The sequence below is a fragment of the Lontra canadensis genome, unplaced genomic scaffold (assembly GCF_010015895.1).
Source record: "Lontra canadensis isolate GAN:19392208 unplaced genomic scaffold, GSC_riverotter_1.0 scaffold47, whole genome shotgun sequence".
In the NCBI taxonomy this organism is placed as follows: Eukaryota; Metazoa; Chordata; class Mammalia; order Carnivora; family Mustelidae; genus Lontra; species Lontra canadensis.
Genome location: NW_022631041.1, coordinates 7,386,951 through 7,400,792, shown reverse-complemented (window position 1 = coordinate 7,400,792; position 13,842 = coordinate 7,386,951). Strand labels below are relative to the sequence as shown.

Below are 13,842 nucleotides of genomic sequence, written 5' to 3'. Positions count from 1 at the left end.
TCAACATTAAAAATTATTAGAGCAATTAAACAAAAATTTATTAAACACATGAATAAACATCTCTGCATGTGACATAGAAAGGAAATGCAGTATCCAGCAAATACATCCAATTATGCAGAGATGAAGCATCTTAATATGCCGATCTTCTTGTTTAATCCCTTGAGTCATGGCATAGTTAGCTACAAAAAAAGATTTGATCCCTTCAAATCAGGTGGTTAGATCTTTTGGCTTTGCTGTTGACTATCATTATATTGAATGAATTTTTAATAATTAAGTCTTGGTGCTTTGAGTCAAGCCTAATAAGAACAATTTGAGTTTCAGATTTTCTCTAAAAATTGTATAAGGAGAGCTCTGTTATTGTATTTAATTGTATTTACGTATTTTTGAAGATTTTATTTATTTATTTGACAGAGAGAGAGTGAGCGAGCATGCCCGGGGCCGGGGGTGGGGGGGAGTGGCAGGCATACGGAGAGGGAGAAACAGGCTCCTTGCAGAGCCTGCGAAGCCTGATGTGGGACTTGATTATAGGACTCCAGGATCATGATCTGAGCCGAAAGCAGTCCCTTAACCAACTGAGCCACCCTGGTGCCCTGTATTTAATTTTAAATGGAAGTATAATTTCCTGGTTATGCCATTGTTTGGGATCCTTTTCAAGTAAAGCTTCAATCCCTGAGATACCTCTCATTTTGAGCCGTGGGTATCATCATGAATCACTAGTTAATATGAATCTTCCACATTAAAAAAAAAATCTGACTTCTTAAATAATGGCTAAAGAATTAGTAACTCTGTTCTCTGGTTTTGCAAGTCAGTTGTTTTACGGTGCTTGCTTTAGAATTTGGTAAGTAGTATGAACCCACAATGACTCCGTATTAGGTTGTCAGTCTACCTACCGGAACAGACAGATTTGTTGCTATTATCTATTTCCTGCTTTAAATCATACTCATTCATACGTTGCTGTGCCCTCTGTTATGTATGTATTAGCATACCCTGTTGTCAGTCGCACCTCGAGAGCCGTCACCTCCGTCACAGATCCTGTCTTGGAAACTATGGCTCACACTCATCCTGCCATCCTTGGTTTTCAGTCTTCTACATCCATGGACACATTATAAATCTATCATAGTTTTCATTCCTAGTGAGCCAATTGCTCCTTACAGTACATTTCAACATAATATCAGTCACCATATGTTGAAAATGACATCGGAAAGTAAGCCTATTTGCCATTCTTGAATATTCTGTTTATGTGTTAGTATTTTATCGTATGGTTTTACAGTTATTTTCATCATTTAAAGCAGGTTTATTCATTCACTGATTGCTTTATGTAACCTTTGTCTCATGAAAACGGGTTCATTCATGGTGGGAATCGTGTTTTAAATTTCATTCGTCAGCCTCCCTCTACCACGGCACTGGTACATAAGTTCTCAGTAATACTTGAATGTGAACTGAATTAAACTGTAGAATATTTCATGTATATATGAGCACATTAGTCTGCTTGGGCTGCTACAGCAAAATATTATAGACTGGTGACATATGACAAACATTTATTTTCGCACAGTTCTGGAAGTAGGACGTCCCAGATCAGAGAGCCATCAGCTTTGTTTTCTGGTGAGAAATCTTTCAGGCTTGCCGATGGCTGCCTTCTCACTGTGTCCTCATGCGGTTTTTCATCCTGGCCTGCATGGAGAGACAGCTCTGGTGTCCCTTCGCCTTTTTATAGACACCAGTCCTATTGGATTAGGGCCTTGCCATTCTGATTTTACCTCCCTAAAGGCCCTATTTCTAGGTATAATCCACATTGGGGTTTAGAGCTTCAATGTATAAATTTGGGGGAAACATAATTTAGTTCATAACGGTGAAGATATTACATATTAGTAAATCTTTTAAGAAAAGAACTATTGAATTTTTCTTTTTCTGTAAGTTCTTTTTTCCCCCCTCTTATATGTTTTCAACCTAACTTAATATAAGCTTCTATTTCACCCATATCTTTTCTGTAATCATGGAAATTTCCCCTAATTTCCACTTCTAATATTCTCTGTATGGTTGACAGAGATCAACAATATGGTTGATTTTTTTTTTTTCCTCTTAAAATTCTTAGCTGGACCGATCAAGATTATTCTAGGAGTTTTACTTAAAAGATCTCCTCTGGAGGCTTGGCCGAGAGTGGGGCCAAGGTTAAGCTTTATTAATCATTCTGCTGCACACAACAAGCTCACCTTTGAGAAGACCAACACATCATACCTACCTACCAAACAACTGTCTCAAGGACTTTTGTTGATCATCTCATAGAATTTGAATGGTCTTAAGTCTGGTTATTAATGAGAGCAAAAGAGGCCAGGCCTATTATGTACAAAGGTATGAGCCTGCTGACTTGGAATTCCATCAAGTAATTGTCTTAGGCTGAGTGGCTCATTTTTGACTAAAAGAGTTAGATAAGTTTCTATGTGCAGATGTACTGAAAGGATGAGGTTTATGTGTCCCACACTTCAACTTATTTGCCATAAAAATAGCAATCACCATTTATCAATAAGTCTACTTGGAAAGACAGTCACACAGATGCACACGCATATATATATATATACAAGTGCATACACATGCACTTGCACATATAGACACATACTCACACCTGAGCCAAGTGTTTGGTTCATTACCGTAATCACCTTGTCACGTTTGATGATTTCTCTCTAGATGCTCCAAACTCTCTCCTCCTTCACAAGTAATATTTTCATATCTACCATAGAAAATCCTTGTTATCTTGAAGTCTAATTCCTGTTTTTGTCATTGCTAAGTGGGCCACCTATTTGTTTGTAGTTACTATTATTTTTACCAAATCCCTCAGAGCTCTTCTCAAATTTGTTGGGTTACTTTGTACTGGATTTTTCTTAGGAGTTATTTCAGCTCTAACTGTAGCCATGGCACTCTTAACTATATAAACCTATCTTAGTGCAATACTGTTACATAGGAATGGGGCTTTGTCCACCTGTCTGAGTTAGTATAGAATTTCCTTCACATCCTCGCGTGGTCAGTGATTCCCTAGTTTTCATTAGCCAAATGGCATTGTTTTTACCATTAGCAGGAAGTGTTGTCTACTTACATTTTTCAATTAAGATTTGTGCATTTCTTTAATGAAATAAGATAAAAATCTTATAAATGAAAATGTTCTATGTAAATCTTGCATTGGTTATTTTCTTATTAGAGCTCATTGTTTTATTTCTTAACACTTCATTCTGTTGTGTGTGTGTGTATAGAATATATATGTATTCATATGTATGTATTCATATATATATTCTCTTTATTCTACTATATGTATGTAATTAGTCTCTATTCCTGTAGATTTGGGAGATTGGAACCTCTCTAAGATGCCTGTGTAAGCAACGAAGGTTTACATCCTCATGGTCGTCCTTGACTTTGCTTTCTTGCTTCTGCTCTGCTTGTTCTTTTTTTTTTTTTTAATTCTTTTTTTTTTTTAAAGATTTTATTTATTCATTTGACAGAGAGAGATCACAAGTAGGCAGAGAGGCAGGCAGAGAGAGAGGGGAAAGCAGGCTCCCTGCGGAGCAGAGAGCCCAATGCGGGGCTCGATCCCAGGACCCTGGGAATCATGACCTGAGCCGAAGGCAGAGGCTTTAACCCACTAAGCCACCCAGGCGCCCCGGCTCTGCTTGTTCTACATCAAGTCAACATAGGCAGGGAATCTGGTTTTTAAATAAATTTTTATTAGTGGACTGTCTTCTCTCTCTCCATACAAGAAATTTGTGTGAGTGTAGTGGGTTATATTGGCAGTTGGGGAAGAGGAGGAGAGAGGAAATAACAGAAGGACAGACAACGTCAAATTAAATATTGAAATGTTTGCCTTTACCTGCTCTTTGTTGTTCTCCTGACCAGCTTGTTTTGATTATCTGCTTCACCTTTGTAGTTTATTGCTACCTGAATCCTCTCTTCTCTTTCCTCTTTCTCCATCTTACCTTTCCTTCTTCTGAATCTCAACATCCTTTTCCCCCATCCTCTCCTTCCTAGATTGCATCTGAGTCCCCTAGTCTACAAAACAGCTCAGCTGTCTCCCGTCCCCAGCCCCAAACCCAGCTTTTTTCTACCATTGCATATTGCAATTTATCAAAGTGCTCAACTCGAACAGGATCCACTCTTTTAGAAAGGCAGGTGGTTGAGCAAAAAGAATTTTTCTGTTTTATTTTATTTTATTTTTTTAAGATTTTATTTATTTATTTGACAGACATAGATCACAAGTAGGCAGAGAGGCAGGCAGAGAGGCAGGCAGAGAGAGAGGAAGGGAAGCAGGCTCCCCGCTGAGCAGAGAGCCCGATGTGGGGCTCAATCCCAGGACCCTGGGATCATGACTCAAGCCGAAGGCAGAGGCTTTAACCCAGTGAGCCACCCATGTGCCCCTTATTTTGCTTTTTGCCACTGGAACAGAATATCAAAATGCCAAAGAGTTGGTAATGATTATACCATGTTTGTACAACTTAGTGCACCAGTAGCTTCTGAGGTAGTAATAGATGGGGCATGAGAAATTTGATTTGGGTGAATTACTAGCTAAAATTAGAGATTAATGTGTTAGGTTCAGCTTTTATGTTCATGTGCTAGAAATAAAAACTTCAAACTAATTAAACTTCAAAGAGGATTGATTCAAATAAAATATCATGAATAATAATTAGAATTTTAATTTTAAGTGGACTGCACTATCCAATAGATTTTGCTTATGCAATATGGCTTGAAAACTTCTGAGAAACAAACTGAGGGCTTTGGAGGGGAGAGGGGTTGGGGGGGTAGGGTGAGTCTGATGGTGGGTATTAAAGAGGGCATAAATTACATAGAGCACTGGGTGTGGTGCATAAACAATGAATTTTGGAAAAATGAAATAAAATAAAATAAAATTTAAAAAAAACCTTCTGATTTTGTAAAAAATATACTTGTTTTAACCTGAACTTTCAAACTTGTAGAACTATTTGAAATAATGTGTTGGTTAAGATTTTAAATTCTGAGGCTTTTTACTTCTATGTTTGTTTTTTTTTTTTTTTGGAGTGTCAGGAAACAGGCCTCTTATTCCTTGACATTTATACACTTTATTTTAACTTACCTATATTGCCTTGATGAACAAATAACATGATGGCCAAATTTGCTCTATGGAAAGAGGTGTTTATTGTTAGTTAAAATCAATCCATTTCCACTTTTCTGCCATTAACAGATTAGTTTGTTCTACCTTAGTGATTTGTTTATTTATTTTAAATTAATGCTAATGAATAATTGGCAATGGCCAGCTCCAATCTGGACAGATAATTCACTTCCACCTCCTCTCCTCCCCCACCTATTCCCCTGCCACAAAGTTACTCCTTTAACCTTCTTTTTAAAATTATTTAACTTTTTTTTTTTCGGTGTTCCAAAATTCATTGTTTATGCACCACACCCAGTGCTCCATGCAATGCGTGCCCTCCATAATACCCACCACTAGGCTCACCCAACCCCCCACCCCCTCCCCTCCAAAACCCTCAGTTTGTTTCTCAGAGTCCACAGTCTCTCATGGTTCATCTCCCCCTCCTATTTGCCACAATTCACTTTTCCTTTCCTTCTCCTAATGTCCTCCAGGTTATTCCTTATGCTTCACAAGTAAGTGAAACCATAAGATAATTGACACTCTCTGTTTGACTTATTTCACTCAGCGTAATCTCCTCCAGTCCCATCCGTGTTGATACAAAAGTTGGGTATTTATCCTTTCTGATGGAGGCATAATACTCCATTGTATATACGGACCATATCTTCTCTATCCATTTGTCGTTGAAGGGCATCTTGGTTCTTTCCACTGTTTGGCGACTATGGCCATTGCTGCTATGAACATTGGGGTATAGATGGCTCTTCTTTTCACTACATCTGTATCTTTGGGGTAAATACCCAGTAGTGTAATTACAGGGTCACAGCGTAGCTCTATTTTTAATTTCTTAAGGAATCTTTACACTGTTTTCCAAAGAGGCTCCACCAACTTGCATTCCCACCAACAGTGTAAGAGGGTTTCCCTTTCTCCACATCTTCTCCAACACTTGTTGTTTCCTGTATTGTTAATTTTGGCCATTCTAACTGGTGGAAGGTACTATCTCAATGTGGTTTTGATTTGAGTCTCCCTGATGGCTAATGATGATGAACATTTTTTCTTGTGTCTGTTAGCTATTTGTATGTCTTCATTGGAGAAGTGTCTGTTCATGTCTTCTGCCCATTTTTTGACGTGGTTATCTATTTTGTGTGTGTTGAGTTTGAGGAGTTCTTTTTTTTTTTTTAAGATTTTATTTATTTCTTTGACAGAGATCACCAGTAGGCAGAGAGTCAGTCAGAGAGAGAGAGGGGGAAGCAGGCTCCCAGGTGAACAGAGAGCCCGATGCGGGGCTCGATTACAGGACTCTGGTATCATAACCTGAGCTGAAGGCAGAGGCTTAACCCATTGAGCCACCCAGGTGCCCCAAGTTTGTGGAGTTCTTTATAGATCTTGGATATCAGCCCTTTGTCTCTAGTGTTGTTTGCATATATCTTCTCCCATTCTGTGTGTTGCCTCCTTGTTCTGTTGACTGTTTCCTTTGCTGTGCAGAAACTTTTGATCTTGATGAAGTCCCAAAAGTTCATTTTCACTTTTGTTTCCTTTGCCTTTGGAGACATATCTTGAAAGAAGTTGCTGTGGCTGGTATCGAAGAGGTTACTGTCTGTGTTCTCCTCTGTGATTCTGATGGATTCCTGTCTCACGTTGAGGTCTTTTATCCATTTTGAGTTTTTCTTTGTGTATGGTGTAAGAGAATGGTTGAGTTTCATTCTTCTACACATAGCTGTCCAATTTTCCCAGCACCATTTATTGAAGAGACTGTCTTTTTTCCCACTGTATATTTTTTTCCTGCTTTTTTGAAGATTATTTGACCATAGAGTTGAAGGTCCATATCTGGGCTTCTCACAGCATAGCCAGCTGGCCGTTTTATAAGGTAGATGAGACCTGGAAATATTAACTGAGCTTCTGGGCATAACTGATCACTGTGGTATTAAATAATGTGTTATATATATTGTACTCTTAGGCCAGTCTTATGGAATAGAAAGTGAATTAGAAACTTAAAATATTTCCAGTCTATTTGGAAAAAGCAAAACATAACAAGCACCCAAGTTTTATTTGTTTATTAAACTTATTATTTTGAGGTAATTGTATATTCACATGGAGTTTTTAGAAGTAATATGGAAAGCTACACAGGATCTTTCCATATTACTCCTAACAACTGCCTTTTCTCTCTTTTCTTTGCCAGTCTTGTTAGAGGTTTGCCAGTTTTAATGATCTTTTAAAAAAACCAGCTCTTTGTTTCTTGATTTTCTCTAATGTTTTTCTGTTTTTAATTTCATTTATTTTCATTCTTTATTCCTTCTTTTTGCCTTGGATTTATTTTGCTTTCCTTTTTCTAATTTCTTGAAGTGGAGCTTAGATTGATTTGAAACTTTCCTATTTTTACTGTATGTATTTAATACTATAAATTTCCCTCACAAAACTGCTTTAGCTGTGTCCCACATATTTTGATACATATTATTTTGATTTTCATTCATTGCAGTTTATTTTTAATAACTTTGAGACTTCCTTTTTGACCCATAGATTATTTAGTAGTATGTATATTAGTTTCCAAGTGTTTGAAAATTTTCCTATTATCTGTTACTGATTTCTAGTTTGATTCCATTGAGGTTAGAGAAAACACTTCCTGTGATTTAATTTTCAAGTTTTGATAGTCTTATAGTCCAGGATATGATTTAGCTTGGTATATGTTCTGTACACACTTTGAAAATGTGCATTCGGCTATTGTTGGGTAATATGTTCTGTAATTGTCAACTGGATTCCATTGGTTGATGGGGATGTTGAGTTATTTTATTCTTTGCTGATTTTTTGTCTAGTTGTTCTATCAGTTTTTGAGAAAGAGGTGTTTAAATTTCCAACTATGATTCTAGACTTGTCTTTTCTCCATTCAGTTGTCTTAGTTTTTAGTTTTATATATTTGCAGCTCAATTTTTTGTTATGTACACATTTAGAATTCTTACAGCTTCTTGATAGATTAATACTTTAAACATCATATAATTTCCCTTTCTATTTCTAGTAATCTTTGCTCTGAAGGTTCTACCTTATATGATATTAACATAACCACCTGTTCTTTCTTTTGATTAATGTTTGCATGGTATATCTTTTTCTACACTTTTACTTTCCACCTGCCTATAATTTGAAGTAAGTTTCTTCCAGACATCATACACTTGGTTCCTTTTTTTTTTTTTAATATCTTTTTCAGATAATTCTAACATCTCTGTCATCTTAATGTTGGCATCTTGTAAGCATTTTTAATTTTCATTCAGTTTGAGATCTTTGTGATTTTTGATATAAGGATTTGAAACCTGGACATGTTGAGTATTATATAATGTGACCCTGGGTCTTACTCAAATCTTCTGATTTAACTGGATTCCCCTAGCACTGCTCCAGTAGGAGGGTGGGGGTACCTCATTACCCAGGTTCCCCACCCATTGACAACTGAAGGGATTGACTTTATTACTACTGAGTGGAGTGGGAGTTCCAGTTCTCCATTTGGCCTCCACTGACACTTCCCTGGCTGAAAGAAATGGAAGTATTTTGTTATTTCTCCTAAAACATGTATGTGTAAAAATGAGTAATTCAAAAAACTAATTCTAGGAATGAAGAATTCTTAGGAAGTTGATGTTATGTAAATAATTTTTCTTGAACATTGTCATTTATGTATATTTGAACTCCTCAGTAATTGTATATATTGAAGTTGTAACATTTAAATTGTCATAAGTCTTAGGGCACCTGGGTGGCTCAGTCCGTTAAGTGTCCAATTTTTGGTTTTGTCTCAGGTCATGATCTCAGGGTTGTGAGATCAACCCCCTTCCCTCCCCCCACCTCCCCATCAGGCTCTGTGCTCAGTGGAGTCTACTTAGGTTTCTCTCTCTCTCCCCCTCATTCTCTGCTTCTCTTCTTGCTTGCACTCCCTGTCTCTTGCATGCTATGTGTTCTTTGTAAGCTCGTCCTTCTTTATTCAGGTATCAAATGTTGGGATGCTTTCAGACTTCGTTCTAGAAACCTTTTCTTCACTATCACTATTGTTTTTCTTTGTGACTCATCTATATAGCTTTGCCTCAATTGCCATTTATACTTAGATGACTCATAAATTTATTTTTCTACTTCAGATCTCTGGTCTGAGTGTCAAACTGATAATGCCGACTCTGTACTTAATATCTCTTTTTGTATCTAAACGGCACTTCAAGTCCAAGAACTGGACTGGTGATCTTCCCATCCAATGTATTACAGATTTCACATTTTAGTGAATGATACCACCATATATTGAGTTATATTTGCCAGAAGCCTAGAGTCATTGTTGCCTCCCTTTCTCCTTCACCTCCCATATCCAGTTAATCACCATGTCCTGTGGTTTTTCCACTCTTTTCCACTTCTGCCTCCAGGCTTTCATCATCTCCTGCCTGGGCTAGAGCAGTAGTTTCTTAAATGGACTTTTTGCTTTAATCTCATTGCATTTGAATTAAATTTTTACTCTGTAACCAGAGAGATACTTTTAAAATAAAAATTTGGTCATGTTACCTGCCTACTTAAAATATTTCATTTTTTTGTTGTTCCTATGGAAAATACCAAAATCCTTAACATGACTTAGAACGGTGTAGATCATGTAGTTGACATTTAATAAGTATTTGTGGAAAAATGAATAGATGAACTTATATAGTTTAGTGTGTGTGCTATTAAAAGAGTATTATTCACACATGCATCTCTATGTATCTCTTTTATCCTTGTTATATTTCTGTTTGATATGTTTCTAGAAGTGGGGTTGCTAGTACAGTTTGGTTTTCATCATCATTGATATTTAATATATCAAGGGTAAAGGACCACTTGGTGTAGTGCCTTGTAGCCATCAAGAGAAAAAGAGAAGTCTGATCTAGGAGGATCAGTGATGATTTATTAAGGGAACCATCTTGTACCTCCTACCTGATGCAAGGGAGTTATATCCTGAAGAATGGCCCAATGACTTAAAGATTTTTTTTTTTTGTTTTTGAGATTTTATGCCAAATAACTTTAGGTAAAATATTCTATAAGATAGATCAAGGAACATATGAGTCTGATTTTTATATTTGTAACAAATGTGACTTATTCCTATTTTTATTTTGCTTATACTTTTTTTGTTTTGAAGACAGTATATGAAAATTAGGTAGTTTAAGGAAAGGAATGATTTGAAATGAGGTGGTCACATAAGAAGGGCAAATAGAAATAATGTATGAATTATAATTTCATAGAAGTAAAGGATCTTTTTACTAGTATAGTGGATACTGGGCAGAATGTGATATAGGCAAATAGTGTTTTCAGAGACATATTCTTCCATCTCTGTCTCTTTTGGTTCACTCCATGGAGGGAGGATGGTGTGTGCTGGTGGTTGTGAAGCAGGCAGAAAACAACATGAAGGTATCAGGTGCCCAAAAGATGGGGTTCTAGGGGTATCAGTTTGCTACTAGCTTGGCACTTACTATTTTTCTGACCTTGGGCAACATAGCTCATCTTTGTGATAATTTCCCATCTGAAAATAGTACTAACCACTGATTTACATGCAGACCAGTTTGGATGTGATCATTTGTTTTATTATTTATTAATGCATTTATTTTAAAAATTCATTTGTTGTTTGAGCTGATACTAAAACACTTTATTACTGATTCTTTTTTATTATTGATTTTAGTTATGAATTTGCATACCAAAAAGATAAAAAGGCTGCAAAATGACTCACAATGGGTAGTTAGGGCACTGAGAGGTACCATTAAATTCTGGGAGTTAGTATGCTCTTGGTAATACGCATGTATTCAAAGGGAGCACAGAACTCTATGAAATTCGTATGTAATTACAAATTTCTTCTGTTTTTCCCCTCTAGTCTATTTTTGTTTATACTGAAATGTGTGGATTAAGCAGCTTTGTATTTATTTTCTTCTTATTATTAATTTTGCATCAGCTACTCTGTGGCTGTTTAAGCAAAACATTGATTTAATTGCTCTGTTTGTCATTTCTTCTTGTTCCAGGCAATGGACCTCACCATGACCGTTGCTGTACCTATAATGAAAACAACTTGGTGGATGGTGTTTATTGTCTCCCAATAGGACACTGGATTGAGGCCACTGGGCACACCAATGAGATGAAGCACACCACAGACTTCTATTTTAATATTGCAGGCCACCAAGCCATGCATTATTCAAGGTAAAAATAGTGCCATGTTTATAAGCATAGAAATAGGACACGAGGTAGTATTAGGACAATGGAAGTGTTAACTGTTGAAAACAGCAGTATCTCCCTTTGGAGGGGCATATAGGCCTGCAGTACTTTAAGGAGATGAATTATAGTGAATCACTGTGTGAGCTTTTCTGGATCTAAATGTGAAGGATACTTTGTATCAAATTCTTTTACTAATTATACTCTCTGGCATCCACATATTTTGACCAGATTGTATTTAGCCAGTCTTTGTACTTTCATAGTGGTTCCTAGGTCACCGTTTATCTCTTATACTACTGAACAACACTGAAGCAAAAACTGGTGTCTCTTTATAAATTTTTATGGAGGTAAATGTGTGAAAATGTAGACATAAAACTAGCTTAGATGTGATCATTTGCTCTGTTATTTAGTAATATATTTATTTTTATTTGTTTATATTATTGCTATGCCAGCAATATGTGCCATAATAAAAATTCAAATGCTGACGAGGATGCTAACTGAAAAGTAAGGGTCAGTACACTCACCTTCATTACCACTCGTCGGAAGTAATTATTTCCAATGATTTTATGGTTAGTTTTTCTGGAGTTTAATTCCAAGTCTTAAATAATATCCATACACTTTATTTGTTAATGTATCAATTTAAAAATCGCTATTGTTTCCCATCTGTAGCATGAGAGATATTAATTTCACTTAGACTTGTCTTCTTTCTCCGCTCCCACTTCCTGCCAGCTCATTAAAAAATTCTTTTTTTATTTAACTTCCTAAAAATTCTATTTCTTGACCTATTCATTTTTGACAGTGTTTTTTGATTTCTACTAAGTCAGATATTTATTGTCCTCATATTTTCCTCCACATCTTTTTCTACCTGTTACCGCCTGTTTTGCATTACTTTCACATTTTCAAGGTTTATAGAATTTACAATTAATTTAGTAAATTAAGTTTTTTATAGTTTGATAATTTGAGAATGGAAACCAATATTCAACATTTGAAATAGCATGTGAATATCATTTACGGTAGAATGTGCAGTGTTTATGCCATGGACAAAGAGAGGCATTCTCATGTTCTTAAAAACTGCATTGCTTTGAATGAGAGATGTTATTAGTACAAACAGGGTAGTGAATGGTAGGAGAGAGGATGCAACTCCATTATAGTGTTAGGGAATTCATGTTCTTCTTAGACATACCATTCTTGTAAATCCATGCTAGATGTTGACCTTGCTGATGGATTGGAGGTAGAACATGAGGAAGAGAGGAGTTCAGCATTAGCTGTGATTTTGTAGCCTGAGCAACTGGATTAATGGTGTTCTCTTTTTTGAGACAGGAAGATAAGGAGATGAGCAGTTTGGAGTGTGGATTGAGATGATATTCTATTGTAGATGTAATTTATTTGAAATGTAGGTTAGATTGCAGAAAGGAAATCAATTTGATGTCTGGAGTTTTGTGGAGAGATGGTGAATGGAAAGATAAAATTGGAGCTATCAATATATGGATGACATTCAAAGTAATGAGTCCATTATTTATTTATTTTTAAAGTTTTTTTTTTTTTTTTTTTTTTTTTTAAGAGAGAGAGTGCACAAGTGGAGTGAGGGGCAGAGGGAAAGAGAAAGAATCCTCCAACAGACTCTCTGCTGAGTGTGGAACCTGACAGGGGGCTCGATATCATGATCCTGAGCAGAAACTGAGTCAGATGCTTTCTGACTGAGCCAACCAAGCACTCTCCAAAATGATGAGTTTAGATGAGATCATTTAGTGAATGAGTGAAATATAGCAGAGACAAAGGAAAGAAGTGAAAATAATAAGCCCTCATGTCCATACAATTTAGAGATCAAAGAGAAGAGGATCCAGAGAAAAGAATTGAAAAGAAGCACCCATTGAGATGTGCTGATCTTTAGTGAGGTCCTGTTTCTGAGTTATTTTTCATTTTTGGTGAACCACATTTGTTGAAGGGTCCTGTTTTAGGCTCTAGGGATTTTCTTCTACTATTTGATTATTTCTCTTCTGTTCTTTTTTTTAAAGATTTATTTATTTATTTATTTATTTATTTGACAGTGATCACAAGTAGGCAGAGAGGCAGGCAGAGAGGGGGGCAGAGAGGAGGGCGTGGGGGAAGCAGGCTCTCCACTGAGCAGAGTCTGATGTGGGTCTTGATCCCAGGACCCTGAGATCATGACTCAAGCTGAAGGCAGAGGCTTTAACCCACTGAGCCACCCAGGTGTTCTTTGTTCTGTTGTTAAAGATCCTCCTTAGATGGATGTTGGACCTTCTGGATTTATGTCTTATTCTTGACTTTAAAAAAAATATTTTCATCTCTAGGTTTTATTGCTTTACATTTGGGGAGACTTCTTTTTTTTTCTTCCAACTCAACTAATTTTTTCCCTTAATTTTCCTTTTAATTTTTCCCTTAATTTTGATAACTGTATCCTTATTTTTTCTGGATTCTTATTTTGTTATTCCCTTTTTGTATATTAGCTTATTCTGCTTTGTAAATGGATATATTCTTAAGTCTTTCTTATAATATTAATGAGAATGATTTTGAAGTCCTCTTCTTTTACCGAAATTATTTGTTCTCTC

The 13,842-nt window shown here is 36.3% G+C and overlaps 1 protein-coding gene across 3 annotated transcripts in view; it reads left to right on the top strand.

Moving 5' to 3' along the window:
- Positions 1-13,842, top strand: part of EPM2A (EPM2A glucan phosphatase, laforin) — a 164,368-nt gene that overhangs the window by 83,119 nt on the left and 67,407 nt on the right. For all 3 annotated transcript variants that reach the window (XM_032873115.1, XM_032873116.1, XM_032873117.1), the window contains exon 2: positions 11,086-11,260. In XM_032873115.1, the coding sequence (XP_032729006.1) occupies positions 11,086-11,260 (175 nt within the window). The remainder of the gene's footprint in view (positions 1-11,085; positions 11,261-13,842) is intronic.